Below are 23,375 nucleotides of genomic sequence, written 5' to 3' on the forward strand. Positions count from 1 at the left end.
TCGAGCATTCCCAGTTTGGTTTAAAACGGGACATTCCTTGATTCCGTGCCCCGTCTTCATGCATTTTAAACAAATGCTCTGGCCTTCATAACTTTTCCCATAATGGTCTTTCCCGTAACGACGGCACTTCCACTCCTTTTTCCCTCCTTCACCTGCTTTGGTAGGGACTAAGGCCATAGACGTCCCAGCTGTATCTGTCTTAAATTTCTTGCTACCTCCTACTCCAGACTTTTCATTCCCCTTCTTCTTCCTTTTTGAACTTTCATCTTTCTGTTCGATGCGTTCATACTCCAAGGCTCGGTCATACAAGTCTTCAAAAGTACTATAAAACCCCAATTCTTTTCTGATACGTCAAGTTTAGCCCTTCAAAGAACCGCATAGACTTTACCCTTTCATTACTAGTAAAATCTGGAGCAAAACGCGAGAGTTCATAAACTTGGCAACGTATTCCACTACCGACATCTGCCCTTGTCTTAAAAACAAGAATTCATTCTCTTTCTTCCTTCTTAACGCTGGAGGGAAAAACTTATTTCTCAATTTTTCTACAAACATTTCCCAAGTGGAAATAATTTGAGTGGAGGTTTTCTTGATTCTACCCCACCACATATCAGCAGGTCCCTCCAGATAAAAAGATGCCAACTTTACTTTCAGATTCTGAGGACAGTTCACTACTTCAAGTAGTTTTTCCATATAGGCAACCCAGTCCTCAAACTGTCTCTTATAAAACTTTCCCTCTTCATTATCCTTATTCTGCTCATGTCTTTCCAGAATTGCCAGTAATCCGGTATTCATCTCCCATAACTGGCGTATCTGTTCATTTTGAGAATTATCCGGATGTTCCTGTTGTTCAGTAGTTTCTACATTTTGCCGGATTTCGTTGGTTACTTCGATGCTCGCCATAACCTATAAAATGATAATTGAAGATTCTTAGTAGTCCCAAAATTTCCAAGTCATTACATATAAATTACTGAACACATATTCCCAAAAGGAATACAACTTCCACTTCACACATATAAGCACACATGTTCATATCATAAATAATTCAGAATACATTATAAGCTTGAAACCCTTAGCTTCAAAGTATATAAATACATTAATTCCACTGCCCCAAGGTCAATCAGCTAACCTTGGCAATTCTATTACACATAAAAGAAACAACTAAATCTACTACCATCTTCTCCTGCAACACCACTAAACTCCTTCATCCTATAGAATGTTGTACGGATCATATGCATATCCACTGTCATCAATACTGGTTGACGGAGTTTCTGGAATGTAATCGGGGTCACTCATCCAAGAATTACTTTCCCGAAATACTATTCCGGGCACTACCGAATCGTCGCCTGATCCCCTAGAATTACGTGACTGGGGAGGAGCCATGCTAGTAGCGGAATCTCCAGATCTTTGGGGTTGAGGTGGTGCCATGCTAGCAGCAGAGTTAGGGGGGTAGGGACTCTTCCCCCTCTTGTCCTTTGATACTCTAGTGAGGCTATCCGGTTAAACATATCTTTCCAATAAACAGCATCCCGGCCCATGTTTTGTGTACCAGCTGCTTGTTTAGTCCGTTCCATCTCATCTAACACCTCATCCGGTGTTCCTTCCCATCTTATCAGATTCTTATCAATCATATCCATAGTAGTACTATCATCCAACAAGGATGGTGTTGCCACAAACAAACTTATCAATTTCCAATAAATCCAACGGAAAGTCACCCATGGTTCAAACCGCGGTAAGGTCTTGATAACAGTGTATGCCTGAATAGCTGGGCGAGTGAAAGGGTTGTGGTTTCCAATTCCATACAGCTGATTATACTCTTGTATGGCATTAAGTTTCTCTTTAGCAAATCTCAAAGGATCCTTTCCTACATTTTCTCAACATCCGGTTCTTCTTGGTACCTACGAGTACCATCACGGCTGACTACCCAATATGCATTGTCCCTTCTTATAATTCTTGACCCACTACCGCTATCGTTCCCACTTGCAGACATCTAATTTACACATACATAACACATATATATTTAGATAACACACACATAAGTAACACACACATAATTTACACACATTTATTTGCCCTACTAAGCATGTTACTCTTACAATCATAGCATTTCTTAGCTTCCTTGAACATGATCAGTCAAATCATTTTAGGGAAAAACATCCATGTTTAAAACAACTGACTACCTATATGAGGATAAGTATCAAAATCATGTTTTCCTTTTTCTTTTTAAAAGAAGAAAACCTTGGCTCGGATACCACTTGTAACAATCCCCTTCATATCCGACCTTAAATTAATTAAAAACTATATTTTTTAGCATTCGCGGAAGCTAAAATCATAATCAACGATACGGAGGCTGTCACTTGCGGGAGTCAACCCATTAATAAGGCTGAATTGACTCTACGAGCTAATCTTAAACGAAACATTCATCACACCAAAAGATTAGTTATTACAGGCCCAAAGTAATATCATAATATACTTTCAAATATTTATCACATAAACAGAGTTGTAATTGCAAAAATATGATCATGTTCAAGCTTGATTCCCATATGATTGTTGAGCCATGACTTCACAACGGCCTTCCATCAGCCTACCTTAGCTTGCTATTTCCTACACAAAAGTCTGCCCCCACCAGCACAGGTTCACAGAACAAAATCAGCTTATGCTGGTACACATATCAACTCTAAAAACTAATTATGGTGGCTGAAAATAATTTGTATTCACACTCCAAGATTTCTTTTGCAAATACATGGTTTTGAAACACCACATATTAATAATTTACGCATTCCAAATGTTCACAAGTTAATCACAGATTTCTCAATACAACACAAGATTAAAACGATTTTTCTAGTAATGCGGAAGAGTTCACACATTGAGGTGCATCAAAATGCAAACCTCCACACAATTCGGAGTTAAACTCCTAATTTTTACTCGCTTGCAAGCTTTTATAGGACATGTCCTCACACATATACACACATTCCTCTTCTATACGCAAAAAGATATCAAAACCTTTTATCACAATTTCGAAACAATTCACCAATGTTCTGTGATTGAAAGTAAACTATTTATTACTTCAATAGGAATGATTGAATGTGGTTATGACAGTAGTTGAATGATAATTTGAGGTGCAATATGACTTATTAAAACCAAAACTTGATCATACAATCCATTTAGTAAAGAACTTGAGTTATCTTAAGTAAAAGGATGTTTTTTTAGATTCCGGAAACAAGGATGTACTTAGCTTGAATCCAAATTTGAACATTAACTTGATAATCTAAGTTCTTCAACCTTAAACCTAATGGAATTTTCATCATTTGAAAAGAAAATTATATATCCAAATTCTCAAACAAAACTAACATACGTTCGTTTCTAAAATGCGGTTTTTAAAATGTAATTTTCCTACTTTGGTGTGTTATTGAATAAGAAAGAACTTTAAACAAGTTCCAATACTAAAATACAGCAGTGTGATAAAAACCTTTGAAATAATCCCTTAAAACTTCTACTTGTCATTTGCTAAACATAATCTCATAAGAACATGGAAAATTAAGGTAGTTTAGTCACCTTTTTAATGTAAAAATCAACTATCAAATAAGGATGTCCTTTTTAATCATGAATACTTACACATGAAACCTCTTAATCATTAATTAAACTACTGCTCCATCAACCAACATCATCCCAAAATACTTCAAATTCCAATCGCACACAAAATTTCATGAAAAACATCAAAAATCACATAACTAGTTCTAGTGTAGTAAAAGAACATAATTTCCACTTAATTTATAAACATGCAATGACTAATTATTATCTAATACTAATATACAGTAGATACTAATCACTTAAAACCAAGAAAATCATCCTTAAAATCGTTATCAATAGGTTTTCCAAATTTTGTATATAACTAGTACTCCAAAGGGGTTGTTTTAGGTGTATCTTCACTTCTAGCAGCAATAACTCGACTTCTCCTTCTCCTCAAGCGATGATTCTTGCTTCTTTTTGTTCCTAAAACACAACGGAACATTCACACCAAATTTCATAAGAAAATACCTAAAGAAAGTACCTTAAATTAACCCAAACATTCACAATACTTACTGTTTCTTTGGTTGAAGGAAATGGCCTTGCTTCTTGAACTTCCCGACTCTTAAAGCTCGAAATTTTACCTTCCCAGTATGAACCTTTATGTATCGAATATGAATCAGGCTTTGCATGCAAGGTTTTAAAGAGAAAAATTGAAGAAAATTGATGAAGAAGCCAAGCCCTGCAATCTCGCAGGAACTGGCGAGTGAGAGAGGAGAAGATGTTTGGTTCTGGGCAGAAAGATTTTCTTATTGTATTGTGCTGAAATTTTATGAGGTGTTGGTATACATGTGAACTAAGTTTGGGTGTCTTTATATCTCGTGATCTCTTCTTCAATAAGTCAAATGAGGTCTTTGTTCCTACTTGATCCTTTGTAGGAATTTCTGCTCTTCTTTTTGTGCTAGTCTAATACTAATTTTATATTATATTGCATACTAGTGATCTAACTTTCCCCAAGATGATTATTTTACCCCAAAACATCCATAACATATACTTCCTTGATTTACCATAGCCCATATATATTAAAGGAACTCCAAAGTCCATCCTATTAAGCATAACCGTTAATTTGCTTAATAGTTGAAACATAATTCCTATCTCCCGATAGTTCTCAATTTCCACAAGTCAACTTCTTAAAATATTATATCGATCCTAAATGTTCTCATGTAACTAATGATATTATTATCTTTATATAATTTCTTCTAAGCACTAATTACATGCAAGCATAAATTATCTTTACGCACAACTTATCATACGTATTATCTACGTACGATCACATTTAATTTTCACGATTTAAGTTACTTAATTATATACTAATCCTTCATTATTTACCAGCTATTACACTGTACCTCATGTACATACACAAAATGATCTTGTTGAATCATTGATTAAGAGACTACAATTAATTGCAAGACCATTAATAATGAGATCAAAATTACCCTCTTCTACTCGAGGTCATGTTATATTAAATGCAACAGCATTGACAAGATTAAGGCCGACAACTTATCACGAATTCTCACCGTAACAATTAGTATCAGGTCGAGAACCGAATGTCCCACATTTGAGAATTTTTGGGTGCACTGTACATGTACCTATTGCTTCGTCCCAACACACTAAAATGGGTTCACAAAGAAGGATGAGAATATATCTTGGATTTGATTCTCTATCAATTATCAAATATTTAGAGCCAAAAACTGAAGATTCATTTACGGCTCGATTCGCCAACTGTCATTTTAATGAGTCAGTATTCCCATCCTTAGGGAGAGAGAAAGTGGACCTACAAAACATAAAACCAGAAATTACGTGGACCGCATCGTAAATATTGTTTATGGACCCGAGAACAAATTCATGTGAATAAGAAGTAAAGAAAATTGTTCATTTGCAAAGTATCACAAATCAATGGCCAAATGCATTCACAGACACTAAGAAAGTGACAAAGTCACATGTACCTGCTGAGAATGCCCCACACGGATTCAAATTCCTAGTGAAAATAAGTTTAACAGCCGGTAAATGACAAGAATTTAATCTATGATTAAGTAACTTAAGTTACAAAATTAGAATATGATCGTACGAGATTAATACGTATGATAAGTCGTGTGTAGAAATGTGATGTGAATATTCTCTGCATAGGAGTAATGGTTGCATGAAAAGTGATAATAAAATATGAGCAAAATTCTAAATTAATGACAAGTAACCAACTATTGAGTATTAGGGTCCAAGATGTCTTATTTAAGGATTTGTAATCATACAAAATTGTGGAAGGATAAGAAATCAATAAGTGATTATTAAGCACTCCAATGGGTATAATGGACTTTGGGATTTCTTTTAACTAAAGGGGACCTAAGTTAATCAAGGGGAGCTATGTGAAGGATATTTAGAGTGTGATAATCACCCTCGTGGGGACTTAGACCACTAACATATAGTATAATAATAATTAAGAATTAGGTTAGGACTTGCAAAAGAAGAGCAGAAAATTGTTGTGTTGGATCAGGTGTGCGGAGGACCCCAAATAACCTTGCTGATGGATGAATTACATGAGTTAAATACGTCCAAAACTTTCTCACATGTTTTCCTAAACCTCATAAAAATTTCATCACAATAACCCAAGGAAAACCTGCTGCCCAGAGGTCCTCTTCTTTCCCCTGCTCCTCACGCCAGACCTGCGGTAATGTAGGGACTAGGTTTCAGCTTCGTTTTTCCCATTTTCTCTCTCTTAAATCTTGAATTCAAGGCCTAATTCTTTTTTTATATATGTATTTGCATACTAGGAAGGGAAAAAATTGAGCTTTAAGTGCAAAGAAGTTCAAGAAATAGGGCCATCTTCTTCAGCTAAGGAAACAGTATGTATACTAAATGTTTTGGGTCAATTAAGGTACTTCCTTTAGGTAATTTCTTATGAAATTTTGTGCGAATGTAACTTTATCTTTTAGAATCCTAAGGAAGTCAAAATCACAAATTAAGGAGAAGAAGAAGTTGAGTTGCACCCTTTGGAGGTGAAGGTACACAACATCAACCCCCTTTCAGAACTAGTTGAGTGTAAATTATTGAGAAAATCCTTAAGAATGATTTTGAGGATGTAACTTCTTGGGTTTATAATTATTATTAGCTACTGTATATTGATATTATAAATGTTTAACCATTGCATGTTAAGAAAACAAGTGAAAGTGGTGTTTTTTCCTATACTAGAAACTAGTTAAGTGCGTTTAATTAATTTTTTATAAGAATTTGTGTGTACTTGTATTTAGATTGGTGTTGGTTTGATTAGGAATTAGATTAGATGGTGATTAACAGGTTGAATTTATATGTGTTGATGGTTAGGAAGTTTATTGTTTTGAACTACATGGGTGATAAAAACCACCTTTATTCTATGTTTTCAATAAGAAAATGCCTATTGAGTTGAGAGGGGAATGCTTTGAAGTTTTTACAAGGAAATCTTAATATTGAGATACAGTATTTCATTAGTGGATATTGTTAAAAGTTATTTTCTCATTTCTTAAAACACCCAATGTGGGGAAAAATACTTAAAAAACCACGTTTTAAGGACGAGCTATGTTTGATTTACCTAGAAAGTTTTTGAAGAAAGAATTTTCTTCAAGTAATTGGGAATTTACAGTAGGTTATAGACTTAATAAATTATATTATCAAGGGTTAATCCCAAGATTAGGATTGTTCAAAAGAAACCTTCGTTTAGAAGTCCGAAACCTCCTTTTTACACATGTTACTTCAAATTTCACTCCATAAGTTTGAAGTACATTGTTAAAAATGACTTTACAAGTTTATTTTGCACCCCAAAAATCATGTAACTACTATACTAAGTACATCAAACCATCCTTAACAAAGTTTTGGAAGATTTCACCATTAGAAGCATAACATTTATGAATCGTTTTAGTAAATTGTGTTTATGATTGGTGGTTTTGAATTCTTTTTGTGTAGAGAAGAGGAGTGTGTGTATTATGTGTGAGGACATGTCCATAAAAGCTTGTAAGCGAATAAAATAATAGCGAGTAGAGTATGAACATGATCATCTTTTACTACTAAGTGACTTTTGTGAAAGATACTTGGATGTATTTTTGTGCTATTTTTCCTCTGGTTCTGTAATAACTAAACTATATTTTATAAGATGCATGGTTTTCAAATCTCACTCGTATAGTAAACTCAGCCATATTATTGGATTTACTCCAGTTGGTGCAACCTCCGAATTATTTTTCTTTTGATTACTTCCGCTAATGCTAGTAAGTAAAACTTATATTAATTTTATGAGGAGATAAGACGGAGGGCTATTACATGTGGTATCCAAGCAAACGTTTTTAGTTTTCCTTTCTATTTTTAAAAATGGTTTAATTACTTATCAACATATAGGTAGTTTCAGATGTTTAAAGCATGTGTGTTCTTGAAAGGAGCTTTGATCGATCATGTTCAAGGGTACTAGGTATTGCTATGTGATGATTGTGGGAATTGTATAACTGTTATGGGGAATGTAAATATGTGTAACTTGTGTGTGTGTGATCTGAATATGTGTGTTATGAATGTGTGAATAGATGTCTGCAAGTGGTAACAGTGATGGTAGTGGGTCACGAATCATCCGAAGGATTAGTGTATACTGGGCGGTGAGTCAGGATGGTACCCGTAGGTACCAACCGGAACTAGATATGCATCAAAATGAGGGGGAAGACCCTTTTGCATTTGCAAGATCAAAACTGATCAGAATAGAGGAATATAACCAGTTGTATGGGGTTGGGGATCATAATCCCTACACTCGTCCGGGAATTCACGCGTATACCATGGTCAAGACTCTGCCACGATACAAACCATGGATAAACTTCCGCCTCACTTATTGGAAATTGTTAGCATTATATATAGCAACATTATCCTTATTGGACGATGATACCACCATGGAAACAATTAGCAACAATTTGATAAGATGGGACGGAATACCTGAGGAAGTGATAAATGAGATGGGAAGAACTAAGCAGGCGAGGTACTCGGGACATGGGACCGGGAGCTGATTATTGGATAAAAATGTTCAACCAGATAGATTTACACGAGTATAATAGGGCAAGAGAAGGGAGAGGGTCTACCCTCACTCCTCCTAGCTCTCCCTCTAGCATGGCTCTGCCCCGACCACGGAGGTCAGAAGACTCCGTTACTAGCATGGCTCCTCCCCGGACACGAGGCTCCAGGGGATCGAGCAGGGACACAGTAGTGCTTGGGATTGTGTTCCGAGGTAGTAATTCCCGTGCCAACGATCCACACTCTGTTCCACAAACATCCTCGTCGAGCAGTGATGATAGTGGTTATGCGTATGATCCCTGAAATATCCGTTAGGTTGGACGGAAGGGATGAGTTGGTTGAACAGGGGATTTTGGTTTAGTTGTTTCTTCCATTTTAAGAAAATTATTATGTTTAGGTTGTCGATCATGGGTTGTATGGTTAATTTAGTTCTGTAATCCGTTAAGGGTTGCAAGTGTATGTACTGCAGTCAAGAATTATGTTACGTTGGGAATGTATGCAATTTATGTTTTAGGGGAATTCTATTACCGATGGAGTATCTAAGTGATGAATGGAATATGTTATCTGAACTACTTGTGAACAATCTATCTACAATTGATCAATATTATTTGATTGGAACTACCAAGAATCTACGAATGTTATCTTATAGGTTATGGTACACATTGAAGTAAGTAATGAAATCCAGCAAAATGTAGAAGGGTCCGAGCAGATGGCTCGCTGAATAACTCAAGAGAAGAACAAATTTGGTAGTTAAAGGAAATGAATACCCGATTACTGGTGATTCTGGAGAAGCAGGAACAAAATAAAGACAGTGATGAAGGTAAATTCTATAAGCGGCTCTCGGCTCATAAGCCACGACGATATAATGGTGAGGCAGATCCAGTAAAATTTGAGGACTGGATAGCTTATATGGAAAAGCTGCTGGAAGTAGTCAACTGCCGGAAAATATTAAAGTAAAACTGACATCTTTCTATTTAGAAGGACCCGCAGATATGTAATGGGGTAACATAAAGAAAGCCTCAGCTCAGACTGTGCTCATGTTTGTGGACTATCAAAGGAATAAGTTCTTTCACCTAGCCTAAGGAGGAAGAAGGAAAACGAATATCTATTTTTGAAACAGGGGCAACTAACTATAGTGGAGTATGCTGCAAAATTTGTAGAACTTTCAAGATTTGCGCTTGATTTCACTTGTAATGAGAGGGTGAAGTCTATGCGGTTCTTCGAAGGACTGAATTTAAAATATCAGAAAAAAATTGGGGTTTATAGTAGCTTCGAGGACTTGTACGATTGAGCACTGGGACATGAACATTTCGAGCAAAAATATGAAAGCTCGAAGCAGAAGAAGAAGGCTAATGAAAGGTTCAAGGAAGGAGTGAATAAGAAATTCAAATCGGATACAACTGGAACATCTACGGCCTTAATTCCTGCAAGGGCTGTAAGGAAAGAAAAAAGAATGGAAGTGTCGCCGTTGTGCGAAAGAACATTATGGAAAAAAACTACAAAGGGCAGAATATCTGCTTTAAGTGCATGAAGACTGGGCATAGAATTAAGGAATGTCCCATTCAGAACCAAACTGGAAACACTCGGGGAAATCAAGGGCCTCGGGAAGCTTCTTAAAGCAGCAGGTGATGAGCCAAGCTTTAGTCACAACACCAAGGGAGGATCAAAAGCACTAGGCTGGGCGTGTGCTCTAAAATTTGAACAATCTGAGGAGCAAGAAATTCTGGAACAAAAAGGTAATGTGATCATTGGGACTTTTGATGTGTGTGATTTACCTGCTTTTGTGGGCATCTCACTCTTTCGTTTGAAACATGTTTGCGTCACGCATAGAACATAAACCAAAAATAACTTTATGTAATTCGAATGTGACCTTGCCGGATATGACCACCTTCCAGTGTAAGTATATGTTGAATGACATTAAAATCGCGGAGGTGGATTTGAAGGCAGGTTGATTATGTTTGATTTTGGTGTTTATGATGTCATTTTGGGTATGGATTGGCTATGTAAAAACTGGTCTATAATTGAATGTTACGCGCGAGTGGTGAAACTCCAACCATTCTTGGAGAAGTCCATCATCCACAAAGGAAGAGAATGAACGGGTACTCAAGAGGGTAGGATTTGTCAAGTAGCTGAATTAAGTGAGGTTGAGTCAAAATTAATAAATATTCCAGCAGTTCGGGAATTTTCTGATGTAATTCCGAAGGATTTACCGGGATTGCCTCCGTACCAAGTCGTGGATTTCCATATAGTTCTGGTTCCGGGTGCCACCTCGATCTCGAGGGCTCCGTATAGGATGGTACCAGTGAAAATGGTAGAAATGAAAAATCAATTAGAAGAGATGTTGCAAAAAGGTTATATCAGACCTAGTGTGTCCCGTTGGAGAGCACCAGTACTATTTGTCAAGAAAAAGGATGGTTCTATGAGGCTATGTATTGACTATCGATAAATCAATAAAATATCGGTGCGGAATAGATACCATTTACCGAGAATCGACGATTTATTTGATCAGATAAAAGGAGCAGGGATATTTTCAAAGATCGACTTAAGATCAGGGTATCATCAGATGCGGATTGTGGAGGAAGATATTCCAAAAATGTCCTTCCGTACCCAATATGGGCATTATGAGTTTTTGGTCATGCCATTCGGATTGACCAATGCCCCCGCGACTTTTATGGATTTGATGCAGCGTTATTTCAAACCATACTTGGATCAATTTGTGTTTATCTTTATATATGACATTTTGATGAATTCGAAAGATCGCAAGGAGCATGAAGACCATATGAGAACAACATTAACAACACTTCGAATAGAGAAATTGTACGCCAAACTTAGTAAATGTGAATTCTGGTTGGAGGAAGTAAAGTTTTTGGGTCTTGTGGTGTCAAAAAAGGGTGTCTGAGTAGACCTGGACAAGATAAAGGCAGTAGAGGAATGGCCAGCACCGAAGAATGTATCGGAGGTTAGAAGTTTTCTGGGTCTAGCAGGGTATTATAGACGGTTCGTAAAGAATTTTTCATAGATATTGTTACCCATCACCAGTTGATCAAGAAAAGCAAGCGATTTCAGTGGGATGGAAAATGTAAGGTAGCCTTTCAAAAATTGAAGTATAGATTAGCTAGTGCTCCTGTGTTTACCCTTCCTTCGGGCATAAATGGGTTTGAAATTTATAGTGATGCCTCTGAGGAGGGATTAGGGTGTGTATTGGTGCAGCATGGAAAAGTAATCTCATACACGTCTCGCCAGCTGCGGCCGCATGAGAAAAATTATCTAGTGCATGATCTAGAGTTGGATGTAGTGGTTTTTGCTTTGAAATTATGGGGAAATTGTAAGTATGGGGTTCCTTGCAAAGTTTTCACAGATCATAAAAGTCTGAAGTATATCTTCACTCAGAAAGATATCAGCATGAGACAACGACGATGGTTAGAACTCCTCATTTTATTGCGACATCGACCTTCAATACCATCCCGGAAAAGCAAATAAGGTAGTTGTTGCACTCTGCAGAAGACCAAGGAGTAGATTAAAACCCCTATCAGTAATACCAGACAAATTAGGCAGGGAGATAGAGCTATTCGAACTCGTTTTAGTGCGTCCGGGGGAGATCCAGGGGATGATAAACGATTTAACCGTACAACCTGATTTGTATGCAGAAATTCGAGAAACATTGGAGTGTAACTCCTTATTTTTGGCCACCATAAGTCATTTTGGGTTGATCTATGTACCAGCATGAACTGATTTTCTTCTATGAACCTATATTGGTCGGGGCATATTTTTGTGCAGGAGCTAACAAGCTAAGGTAGGCAGCTAGAAAGCTCTAGGATAAGGTCTTGTCGGCATCCATAGCGAGCTAGAGCCTGAACATGATCATCTTCTACTACTAAGTGACTTTTGTGAAAGATACTTGGATGTATTTTTGTGCTATTTTTCCTCTGGTTCTGTAATAACTAAACTATATTTTGTAAGATTTATGGTTTACAAACTCCGCTCGTAGAGTCAACTGAGCCATATTAATGGTTTGACTCTAGTAGGTGACAGCCTCCGTATCTTTTTTTTCTTAATTTGCTTCCGCTAATGCTAGTAAGTAAAACTTATGTTAATTTTATGATGAGATAAGACGTAGGACTGTTACAATAAGGCCACTGAAAATGAGTCAATAGCATGCCGAAAACGTGGTAAACCATCCGGTTCCAAAGACTCAAAACCGAAAAAAATGAAAAAGCATGGCTAAACAACAAACGAAATTAATACAAATCCTCTAACAAAGCTTGATGAAAATAAAAATAAAGATAAGCATGTTCCAGAATAAAAGGAACATGAAAGCATATGCAAAATTAAAATAAAATTTCAATTAATTATGGTTCTACAAAGAAACAATGGAATCGAAAAGATGTTGTCTTGAATGAAATCTTTGCTTACTCCAAAGAGGTTGAAATGACATACAATGAAAATGATATAGAACGAAATACATTGGATGAATGACGTTGCAAAAAAGATTGCCAAAATGGAAAGAAACAATTCAATCGAAATTGAAATCACTTGAAAAACGTGAAGTATGGGTATTTGTGAGAAAACGAAATGAGAAAAATGAGGTTACTAGATATAAGGCTAGGCTAGTAGCCCAAGGTTTCTCACAAATGTCGGGGATTGATTATGATGAGACATATTCTCTAGTAGTTGATGCAACTACATTAAGATTTCTAGTAAGTTTATCAGTTTCGAAAGGATTGCAAATGAGGTTGATTGATGTGACCACATATTTGTATGGCTCACTTGACACAGATATTTATATGAAAGTTCCTGATGGACTAAAACTACCAGAAAATCACATGTCCAAGGAGATGTTTTCAATAAAATTAAAAAGGTCACTTTATGGGTTAAAACAATATGGAAGAATCTGGTAATTAATCATCTTAGTGAGTTCCTGCTAAAAGAAGGATTCAAAAATAATCAAATCAGTCCCTGTGTATTCATTAAGCGATCTAAATCAGGATTTGTCATCATTGTCGTCTATGTCGATGATTTGAACATTATCGGAATTCCTAAAGAACTTGAAGTGACTACAAAGTACTTGATGAAAGAATTTGAGATGAAAGATATCTGGAGGATTTTTTTTTGCCTTGGCGTGCAAATGGAACATTTAAGAAATGGAATTTTTGTCCATCAATCAAAGTATACAGAAAAAATTGTGAAACATTTTTTCATTAACAAAGCCTACCCAATAAGTTCTCCAATGATAGTGCGTTCCCTAAATATGAAAGATAACCCATTCAGACCACGAAAAGAAAACGAAGAAATTCTTGGTCCTGAAGTACCATAGTGAAGTGCAATTGGTGTCTTAATGTACTTGGTTAACAATACTCGACCGGACATAGCTTTTTCAGTAAACTTGTTAGCTAGATATAACAATGCACCAACAAAGAGACATTGTAATGGAGTCAGACACTTATTACGTCATCTTCGAGGAACACAAGACCTTGGATTATTCTATGAGTTGAAACCAAATACGTTACTTATTGGTTATACAAATGATGGGTACCTATTAGACCGACAAAAGGCTAAGTCTCAATCCGAATATCTGTTCACTTATGGAGGCACTGCAATATCTTGGAAATACACGTAGCAGACCTTGACTGCTACATCATCAAATCATGCAAAACTAATTGCTCTTTATGAGCTGGATGAGAATGTGTATGGCTAAGGTCAATAATTAAGAATATCCAAGAATAGTGTGGAATGAAAACAATAACAACAAATCGAAGTATCATCTACGAAGACAATACTGCATGTATCACCCAGGTAAGCGAAGGGTACATGAAAGGAGACATAACTAAACATTTATCACCAAAGCTCTTCTTCACTCATGACCTCCAAAAGGAAGGGAGTCAGGGACGATAAACATCCAATAGATCCCATCATATGAGAATTTTGCAGATTTATTTACCAAATTCCTTCCAGCAAAGAAATTTGAAGGATTAGTCCAAAAAATTGGAATGTGTCATCTTTGCGGTATATGCTAGATTCAGGGGGAGTATTATATGCGATGCACTCCTTTTTCCTTCGATCGGGTTTTTATCCTACCAGGATTTGCTAACAAAGTTTTTAATGAGGCAATTAATTTTAAGCATATAAGGATACATACTAGTTGTATTCTTTTTCCTAATTATGGATTTTTCCCACTGAATTTAACCTAACAATAAGGTTCTTAACGAGACAACTAATATCCTATTAAATATATGGGCATTCAATGGGGAGTGTTATGAAGTCAAAAAGTGAATCCCATGTATTTAATGCATGATAATTTTTTCCTAACCTATACTAGGATAGTGTACATATATTGACTTGTAATATATTTCTTGCAGTGCATCTTACGTGTGGCCGGCCACACGCGAAATTACAGGTGTGGCTGAAACGCTGTCAGCCCGTCAGTTCATTTTCAAATGGTCATATCTCAATTGTTTCTCATCAGAATCGAGCTTTTGACTAGCGTTCAAAAGCTAGTGAGCCAAATTTTGATCTCCATTTTGAATCTTCCCAAAATATTAAGTGTGCTGTGAGATATGACCTTTTGAAGTTGACCCTTATGCACAAACACTTATAAACAAATGGAGTTACTCTTATGAACTAATGGAGTTACTCTTATGACCAAATGGAGTTACTTGTATGAGTATGTTGTTACTTTTAATAATAAAAGGGTGTCACTGTTACAAAGAAATGTGGTTACTTTTATAAGCAAATGTTCTTACTTTTGTAAACCTTTGGGGTTACTCGTATGATTAAATGATGTTACTCTTATAATTTTTTGAAGTTACATACATAAATAAATAAGGTTACTAATATGAATTAATTGGGTTACTAATAAGATTAACTTTATTTCACAACAATATTCAGTTTTTGTTACTTTCACTCTACAATCTTTGTGTTACCTTTATTTCACAACAATATTCAGTTTCTCCTCAATTATTGTTGTTCCTCATTTAAATACGCGAGCACATCGTTACTCTGATACAAAGTTGCTAACTCAATAATGTTTCGACCCTTTTTGTCAATGACATGTAGTAACTGAGGGCAACACAATATTAACTCCTTGACAACGTTGACGTGTCCTCCAGCAACTGCTTTATGAATAGGTAATGAACCATCTTCATCATTTTTCATTATAGAATCTGGAAATGTTTGGAGAATGTAGCGCATTTCATTGAGGCAACCTATGAACGCTGCAAAAGAAAGCAGCTTACAACCTTTTCTGTCTGGTACATCGATGAGTTCAGGTAGGCCCCCCAATAGTGCTTGAAACACAGCTAATCGTACATATGTAAACACAGAATTTGTTTAGCCGAATAACCTTGGACATAAATTTTAGTTACATAATTACATGATACTAAAGAGGGACACTAAATATATAAACATATATTTACTCTCATATTGGTGTCGAAATAAATAAAAACTACGGATGTTTGTGGCCTTTATGGGGAGTTAAGCACGAGGGTAAATTTGTTTTAACATACATATGGTGACTTAACATGTGTTAGATTATGTATAATCTTGGAGTTATTATCATAGTTCAAAGGAGTCTAAAACCTTAAGGATACTTCTTGGTAAGCTTCTTAAATAGTAAGGGGTAGGGATGGCAATCAGGTCGGGTTCAGATCGACCTGTGATTTTGATTGCCACCCCTACTTGTTCATTACCTGTGAAAAATCCCTTTATTTGAAAAACTTGTTTGTTTTTGGTGGGAGAGTACAAATTCGTGTGTAAATAGATTACATAATTTCAAATAATAAGTACGATTTATAAAACTTTACCAACTAGACTACGCAAAAATAAAACAACTTAGTAAGGCAAAAGAAATATGTGATAGTGTGATACGTACCTTGATTTCTCTTTCTGAGGGCAGTATGTGCAAGTGAGATTCTCTTGGCATGGTCAAGAAGATCGTTTCTGATACCATGAGAGAGATCAGTTCTAATCATGTACCCAACCAGATCCGGATAATCGTTTACTACGGCTAGAAATAGCGGCGAGTCTCCGTCATGGTTTTGTTTGTACGCGGCTCTTGGTGCCTCCTCGACCAAGTACCGAGCGGTCTTCTCATGACCACCTATAAGGGCGTAGTGTAAAGGGTTGTTTTTGTACTTGTCGCCCTGAAGTATCAACCTTTTCATATCGCATTTACTGGACATTGACTTAGACATCTTCTTTAGCAAACGATCTTGGCCTTTAATTGCAGCAACATGGAAGGCAGTGCGATTATCATCTTTGTCCTTGTAAAGTATTATGGCTTCACCCACATTTTTCAGGATTTGCAGGGCCACATCCTCTCTTCCTTCTTTGGCCGCCATGTAAAGTGTATCATGATCCTGATCAGTGGCTGAATCCGCTCTTCTTCTGAGACTCATTTCTATATCACAAGTCCCGCTTTGTAGTATAAGCCTATGTATTTCACCAGTAGGATTAGCAGCGGCCTCATTGTAGCCGTTCTTACGGGCGAGGTGGTGCAAAGGAGTCTCTTCTTGTGCGTTCACATCATTGGTAATAACTGGACGACGCACAAGAAACCGGGGAAACAAAGAAAAAATAAAGCGAAAAATAGAAAAAATAAAGCCCTTTATGAACATCTCGAACCGTGTTAACAGTTTGAGATGTTTGCTTCAGTGGTTTGTTTGGATCCGTCGCGATGTTGCTCCCACTATGGTCTTCCTTATGTTTTTTTTTTTTTTTTTTTTTTTTTTTGTCGATAAACTATACGTTTTTCATTTATCTTCTTTTTTTTATGTTCCTCTACACACTGTACTGGCTAGTCAATTAGTCATACATCATCTTCTTTGAATTGTTTCCTCGATGTTTCACTCAAATCAATATGATCTTCAATTGTTTTATTTTTATTCTTTATTTGTTCCAGATTTTTAATAGAAAAATGTACCTTACTTGTAGAGTTGATGATGACATGCTATTGGCCGCATAGAGCACACCATAGGCCAATATTATAATTGGTGTTGCCTTTTTTATTTAAAGGAAATTTCCTCCATGAGGTTTAACGTAATTTTTAAATTACCCCTCAGGGAATTTTTTAGATACTTCTGAATTTTGTGTCTGGGCTCAAAATATCTTTATCATACACCGAAATTTAAGTGCATTAGTTTCTTAAGGTGCCCTTAAAACATAAGCTTTGAACTTCAAAATTCAACAAGGGTATTTTGAAAATTAAGTCAAACCTTAATGGTACATCTAAAATTTTCCTATATTTAATTGATACTAATTCTTTGTCTAGCTCTTAATATTATAATTGAATGAATTTTTTTTGACCTACAACTAATTTTTGGACCCGTGCATGATACATGGGATATTTTTTGCATTCTAAAGAGTGTTTGTAATAAATTCATTGAAGCATTATAAAACTTAAAATTTGACCCGTGTCAGTAAAACATTCGTCGAAACAATCTACTTATAGGAAAAATAGGTCCAAGAATCACGCGGAGAGGAGCGAAACAATGGTGTGCCTGACACACAACCATTGAGCGGCGCACTACCGAGCGCCTGGCGTAGCAAGATTGCACGCCACATACCATGCTATGTCAAACGAAACCTCTAGTTGCATTCCACTGCTTTGTAGATTGTCTTTGTGTTGCGCGCACATTCTAGTGCATTTGACGCAATGCAGAATAATTTCGTTCATTTAAATATTCCTTTTTATCTTGGATGAAATAATATATTTTTGACTCTGAAATAAGTTATTTTAGTAATAAAAATCTGAAGCTCATGATACCTTTTAGGAAAAAATAATCAAGAATAATTCATATTTACTAAAAATATAAATAATTACCAGGTTTAATTAATTGGACATTACGAAAACGAGCTTGAAAATATAATTAATTATCACGAATAATTAACTTGGCTTTTAAAAGTGGCTCCGAATCATTTTAAATAAATAAATAGAATTTAGTTTCTTAAGAACGATTTTGGGCTTAACTTTTCAGATCCTTTTCTGTTTCTGTCTAGAAATTAAGGTTAATGGTCTGTGCTGAGCAAGTCCTTAAGTCTGAGCAGAGCTGGTTATCAGTTCACCGGAATCCTGCAAAACACAGAAAAACTAGCCCGGGGGTTGTTTCGGGATCGCCCCTCCGACGCTCAAGTCAGTTGATGGTTGAGGTAGAGAGAGAGTCTAGAGTGAGAAACTCAAGTTAGTTAGGTGAGAATGCAATACCTTTGCATTGATGTGACAAGGGGTATTTATAGTAGTGAGAATTCCTAGAAAATGGTGTGCTGGATGGGACAGCTCACCTAGGGATTGAAGATACCTTTTCAAGAATGATTCCTGTGGGACCCATGGATCCCCAAATGCTTGTTAGCCATGCTGTAGTTGGTGGGACCCACGGAGCTTAGGTGTGTTGTCACATGGCGTAAGGCCCTTGGGGGATTTAATGGGCCCAAACATTTAGCCCCACGCCAGGAAGGGGCAGAAGGGTCGTCTGACCGGGTGAAGCCCATTCGTTGCGTAATTTTCTCCCCAGGATCTGGTGACCGACCTCCATAGGAGAAGACTGGTAGGAGACCGGGTCGGGCAAGCGCCGACCAAGTCTGTGATGTCAATAGGCCCAACCTATCGTATTTAGGCCAACTGGGAGACCTTGGCGATACCTGGTCGGGAATCCTTGAAGGGGGGCCTTCTTGCTACTTGGTCGGGCTTCCATGGAGGGGTACTTGGTCGGATGAGGACTAACCAGGTACCCTTAGCCCCAATTTTTGGATCATTTGAAGGGGGATCTGCCCAGCTGTTAGGTGGGGCCTCGAACTGACCGATCGGGGTCCTTGGAGAGGGGACCAGTTCGGTTGAGGAGCTAGAACCCCATAGATTGACCGACCAGGTCTTTGAGGAGGAGACCACTTCGGATGAAGGACTGAGTCCCTAAACTGACCGACCAGGTCCTTGAAGAAGAGACCCGCTCGGCTGAGGGGCTAGAGAACCCACGACCTGACCGACCAGGCCTTGAAAGAGGGGACCAGCTTGGCTGAAGGGCTAAAAGAGCCCTCGGACTGGCCGACCAGGTTCCGGAGTGGGGAGCCGCTCGGACAGAGGCTAACAAGTCTGGGAGAGGCCGACCAGGTTTCCTAGCACTTAGTTATTTTTACTAAGTGAAGGGAACCTGCTGAGACCTAGTCGGACACTGAGCAAGAGAGACCCATGTGACCGACCGGGTTCTGGATTGACGGGCGCAACTCGGACAGGGGCTAACAAGCCCCGGAGAGGCCGACCAGGTTTTCGAACACTTAGCTGTCTTGACTAAGTGAAGGGAACTTAGCAGAGAGCTGGTCGGACAATGGGCAAGGGAGCCCCATGTGACCGACCGGATTCTAGATTGACGGGCGCAGCTCGGACAGGGGCTAACGAGCCCTGGAGAGGCCGACCAGGTTTCTTAGAACTTAGTTGTCTTGACCAAGTGAAGGGAACTTAGCAGAGACCTGGTCGGACAATGGGCAAGGGAGCCCCATGTGACCGACCGGATTCTGGATTGACGGGCGCAGCTCGGACAGGACTAACAAGCCCTGGAGAGGTCGACCAGGTGTTCCCTAGCACTTAGTTGACTTGGCTAAGTGAAGGGAATTTGGAGGCTGTCATCTTGTCCGACCGGCATCCTTGAGGAGACCGCTGTTATGACCAAGCGGGTAACTTTGAGCTGGAAATCAGTGATTTGCCACATGGCATTTCTCAGCTGGGTGGTTGAGCTAGAAGCTTTCCAAAAAATGTGACGTTTCATCTTCCATGGGCCACCTTTTCGAGGGGGAAAATGGTGCCATCTGGAAGCATTTAATAGGCCCATGAAGGGACGCGTCCCGAGGCACGCCTATATATTCGTACGGAGAGGAGAGAGAAATCATTTGTGCATCCTTTACAAAAATTCCAAACTTTCTCTCTCTCAAGTCTCTCCCTTTTCTCTACTTTCCAAGGAGGGTCTTCCGGTTCCAATCGTCCGACCAGGTACGCTTTTGTTTCTTTATCTTTTTCGCTTTTCTTTTAATAACCTCGGCCGACTCCCTTGTCTATACAATAATGGGAGAATCGTCCGAGTCGGTGACACCCCCGACCTCGCCTCCCTACAATTTGTTCGAGGAGGTGAGAGGGATGAGAATAACGCTGGTGTCAACCTTAATAAGTTGCCCCGACCCCTCGGCTGTTCCCGATGCGGTTCTACTCCCAAGCCCCTCATCGTCAGTAAAGGAAGAGGCCGAGGACGCTGTTCCCTTCCCTTGGGAAGTGTCCCTGGCCTTTCCGTCCAAAGCCAGTTATTTAGATAAGTATATTGATGATGGTGTAGTGAGGGTAACCATGTTGGATGGCGAAGGAGAAACGTCTACTTCCGGCCGACCGGAGTTTCTGGATTTGGATCAAAGGGGGGGTCCTGGATCTAAGTTTCCTATGCCTTCGTTGATGAAGGCCTTCCTTGAAGATCCGAGGGGGCTAGCAGCGAGGTTTCAAATAAGGGATCCTTATATGCTAGTCCGACCGGAGGCCTTCCATACCGTTCTGACCCCTCCTCCTGGTTGCACCGCGGTTTACTACAAGTCTATGCAGATGGGGCTCCCCTTTCCTCTGACTCCGTTCGTGAAGGATCTTCTTAATGCCTATAACCTGACCATCAGTCATATTTCGCCGAACTCTTGGGGAGGAATTATAGCAGTTCAGACAATTTGCGCCATGCTGAGTGTCCTACCTACCCTCACCCTGTGGCGCAACATGTTCAAGTTGGTGGAAATGATGACAGGAGATAACGGTCCGGGTTGGTGGTACTTCCAGGCCCGACAGGGCTATAAGGCCGTACTCGACCTTCCCTCATCGCAGAAAGGATTCAGGAGGGAGTTTGCCTTCGTATTTTTTGGGGGAGATTGGGGAATCCCAACAGTCCAACCAGAGGTCGAGCCAAACCATGAGTTGAACTTCAGCGTCCCTGAAATGTCAGAGGAAGAGGCGGTTGCCGCCATCTATATGCAGACCGAGGCCCAAATAGTTCAAGGGGGAGAAGTTTATGTGGCTAGCAACTGGTTGTCGAGTTGCCGCCTTTTCAGAAATGAGCATCTACTATCGGCGGTCGGGCTGAGCCGGACATTCCCCAAGGGTAATCGGCCGAGGGGGTTATTTTTCTTGCTTTAATGTTTCTTTTCACTGTTTCTTAACTTTGTTTCCTCTGCAGCTTATTCTTTAGCCTATCTCCTCGAATCCGACCCTGACATGGCCGAGAAATTAAACTACGCAGCGATGAGAGCAGCTCAGCTAAAGGCCGAGCTGAAGGCCAAGAAGCTCAGTGTTCCTCCTCAACCCAAGGTAAGTCCTGTGATTTAATGTCTTGTCGAGCCTCTCTACGTCCGACTAACTTCTTCCTTGCTCTGTAGGATCCTTCGAAGCCCAAGGCTTCGAAAAAGAGAAAAGAAAGGGCTCCTGAGAAGGTGGCTATGACTGAGAAGGCACTGGCCAAAGCCCAGGTCGAGAAGACCAAAAAGGCCAAATCCGTGGAGGTAAACAGTCCCCGGACGGATGAACGAGCGGACAGGTCCGAGGGGACTCGCATTTTTGTTCACTCTGAGGACTTCCCCCCTGTCAAGAGTCCTCAATACACGCCGTCCACCCCTCGTGGTCCTCATGACGACCCCGAGGAACTAAGCCTGGCATTGGCCAAGTCCTTCACCGAGCTGGATGTCCACTGGCTTGATACCCGTTGGGCAAATGCAGTGGAGTGTCTCTACAGCACCGCCGACCAGTAGCATATCGTGGCGACCAGCGGACCTCAGGGGACGAACGACTTGTTCCGCAGCTGGGTCGAGGTGATCTCCGCTCTTTATCTTGTTTGATAGTATTTGTTTTAAGGATGCTGATCACTGTTTTTCATTTCAGTTTTCCGCTCGGCTGGTCAATGTGGCTAGGAACAAGGTTCACCTGGCTGACAAGGTGACGACTCTGGAGGCCAAAGGCAAGAAGCACTTCGATGAGCTTCATGCTGCAAAGGAGGGCCAACGGATAGCCGAGGCCAAACTTGCGAATGCTGAGCGCTGTATCAAGCGCAACCAAGAGGATTTCCAGGCCGAACGGGATAAGTGGGCTTTGGACAGGGCTGCGCTGATCAAGGCCAGGGAGGAGGCTGAGCTGGCTAAGCTGGCTGCTGACAATTGGGCGGCTGATGCTCTGAATAAGGTGGCCGAGCTGGGTGCCACTTTGGCTGAGCTAGAGAAACAGCCGAAGACCGGTGACGAGTGGTTCGAGGCTTGGAGAGAATCCAAGGCTTGCGAGACTTTTGTCAACGAGGTCGGCTCGACTGCGCAGAAGATGGGGGTGGACGACGCCCTCAAGAGAATGAAGGCGACCTTGTCCAGATCACACCCGTCCTTCTCCTGGGCCGAGGCGATGGCGAGTTATGACGCCCTTCTGAAGGAAGAGGATCGGGCCCTTCTCTCCGAGCTACAAATCGCTCTTTCTGATGATGAGGAGGATGCGGCCGAGGAGGTTGCTGAGGAAGCTGCAGAGGAGGCCGCCGAGGACCAGGACCAAGAGGTGGCTAGGTCCGAAGAGCACAATGGAAGTACTAATGATCAGACCGACCCCTCTTCTGTCTAGGCCTTGATGTTGTATTGATTTTTTTAACTGGCCTTGGTAGTACCAGGCTTTAGGATGTAACTCTTTATGACTTCAATGAATTATGTTTACTTCTATTCTGTCCGAGCACCTTTTATGTTTGTCGATTGCAATTTTTCTCGTTTCTATTCCAGGTTGTTTTCCGGACTGGTTAAGTCATGCCATGATAGCGTTGGTCGGAATTAACTTA

General features: G+C 39.5%; 1 protein-coding gene across 2 annotated transcripts; it reads right to left on the minus strand.

The window, feature by feature from the left end:
• Nucleotides 1-3,830: 3,830 nt before the first annotated feature.
• On the minus strand, nucleotides 3,831-17,825 carry LOC104891349 (protein ACCELERATED CELL DEATH 6). 2 transcript variants are annotated; one of them, XM_057394206.1, is made up of 3 exons: nucleotides 16,439-17,825; nucleotides 4,081-4,163; nucleotides 3,831-3,990 (listed from the first exon to the last, which is right to left on the minus strand). In XM_057394206.1, exons 1-3 carry the CDS (start codon nucleotides 17,181-17,183, stop codon nucleotides 3,961-3,963), a joined length of 858 nt encoding a protein of 285 aa, XP_057250189.1. In that variant the 5' UTR covers nucleotides 17,184-17,825; the 3' UTR covers nucleotides 3,831-3,960. The 2 variants fall into 2 exon arrangements, with proteins under 2 accessions (XP_057250189.1, XP_010675333.1); XM_010677031.4 differs by lacking the exons at nucleotides 3,831-3,990; nucleotides 4,081-4,163 and adding an exon at nucleotides 15,413-15,866 and having other exon boundaries at nucleotides 16,439-17,821.
• Nucleotides 17,826-23,375: the final 5,550 nt, after the last annotated feature.

The sequence above is a fragment of the Beta vulgaris genome, chromosome 4, assembly GCF_026745355.1.
Source record: "Beta vulgaris subsp. vulgaris cultivar EL10 chromosome 4, EL10.2, whole genome shotgun sequence".
NCBI classification, from domain to species: domain Eukaryota; kingdom Viridiplantae; phylum Streptophyta; class Magnoliopsida; order Caryophyllales; family Amaranthaceae; genus Beta; species Beta vulgaris.

Coding starts and splice junctions, on each gene's coding strand:
- LOC104891349 (XM_010677031.4), bottom strand. CDS start 17,183: ATGTTCATAAAGGGCTTTATTTTTTCTATTTTTCGCTTTATTTTTTCT. Junction 15,867..16,438: donor CCTCAGAAAGAGAAATCAAG/GTACGTATCACA, acceptor ATGTACGATTAG/CTGTGTTTCAAGCACTATTG.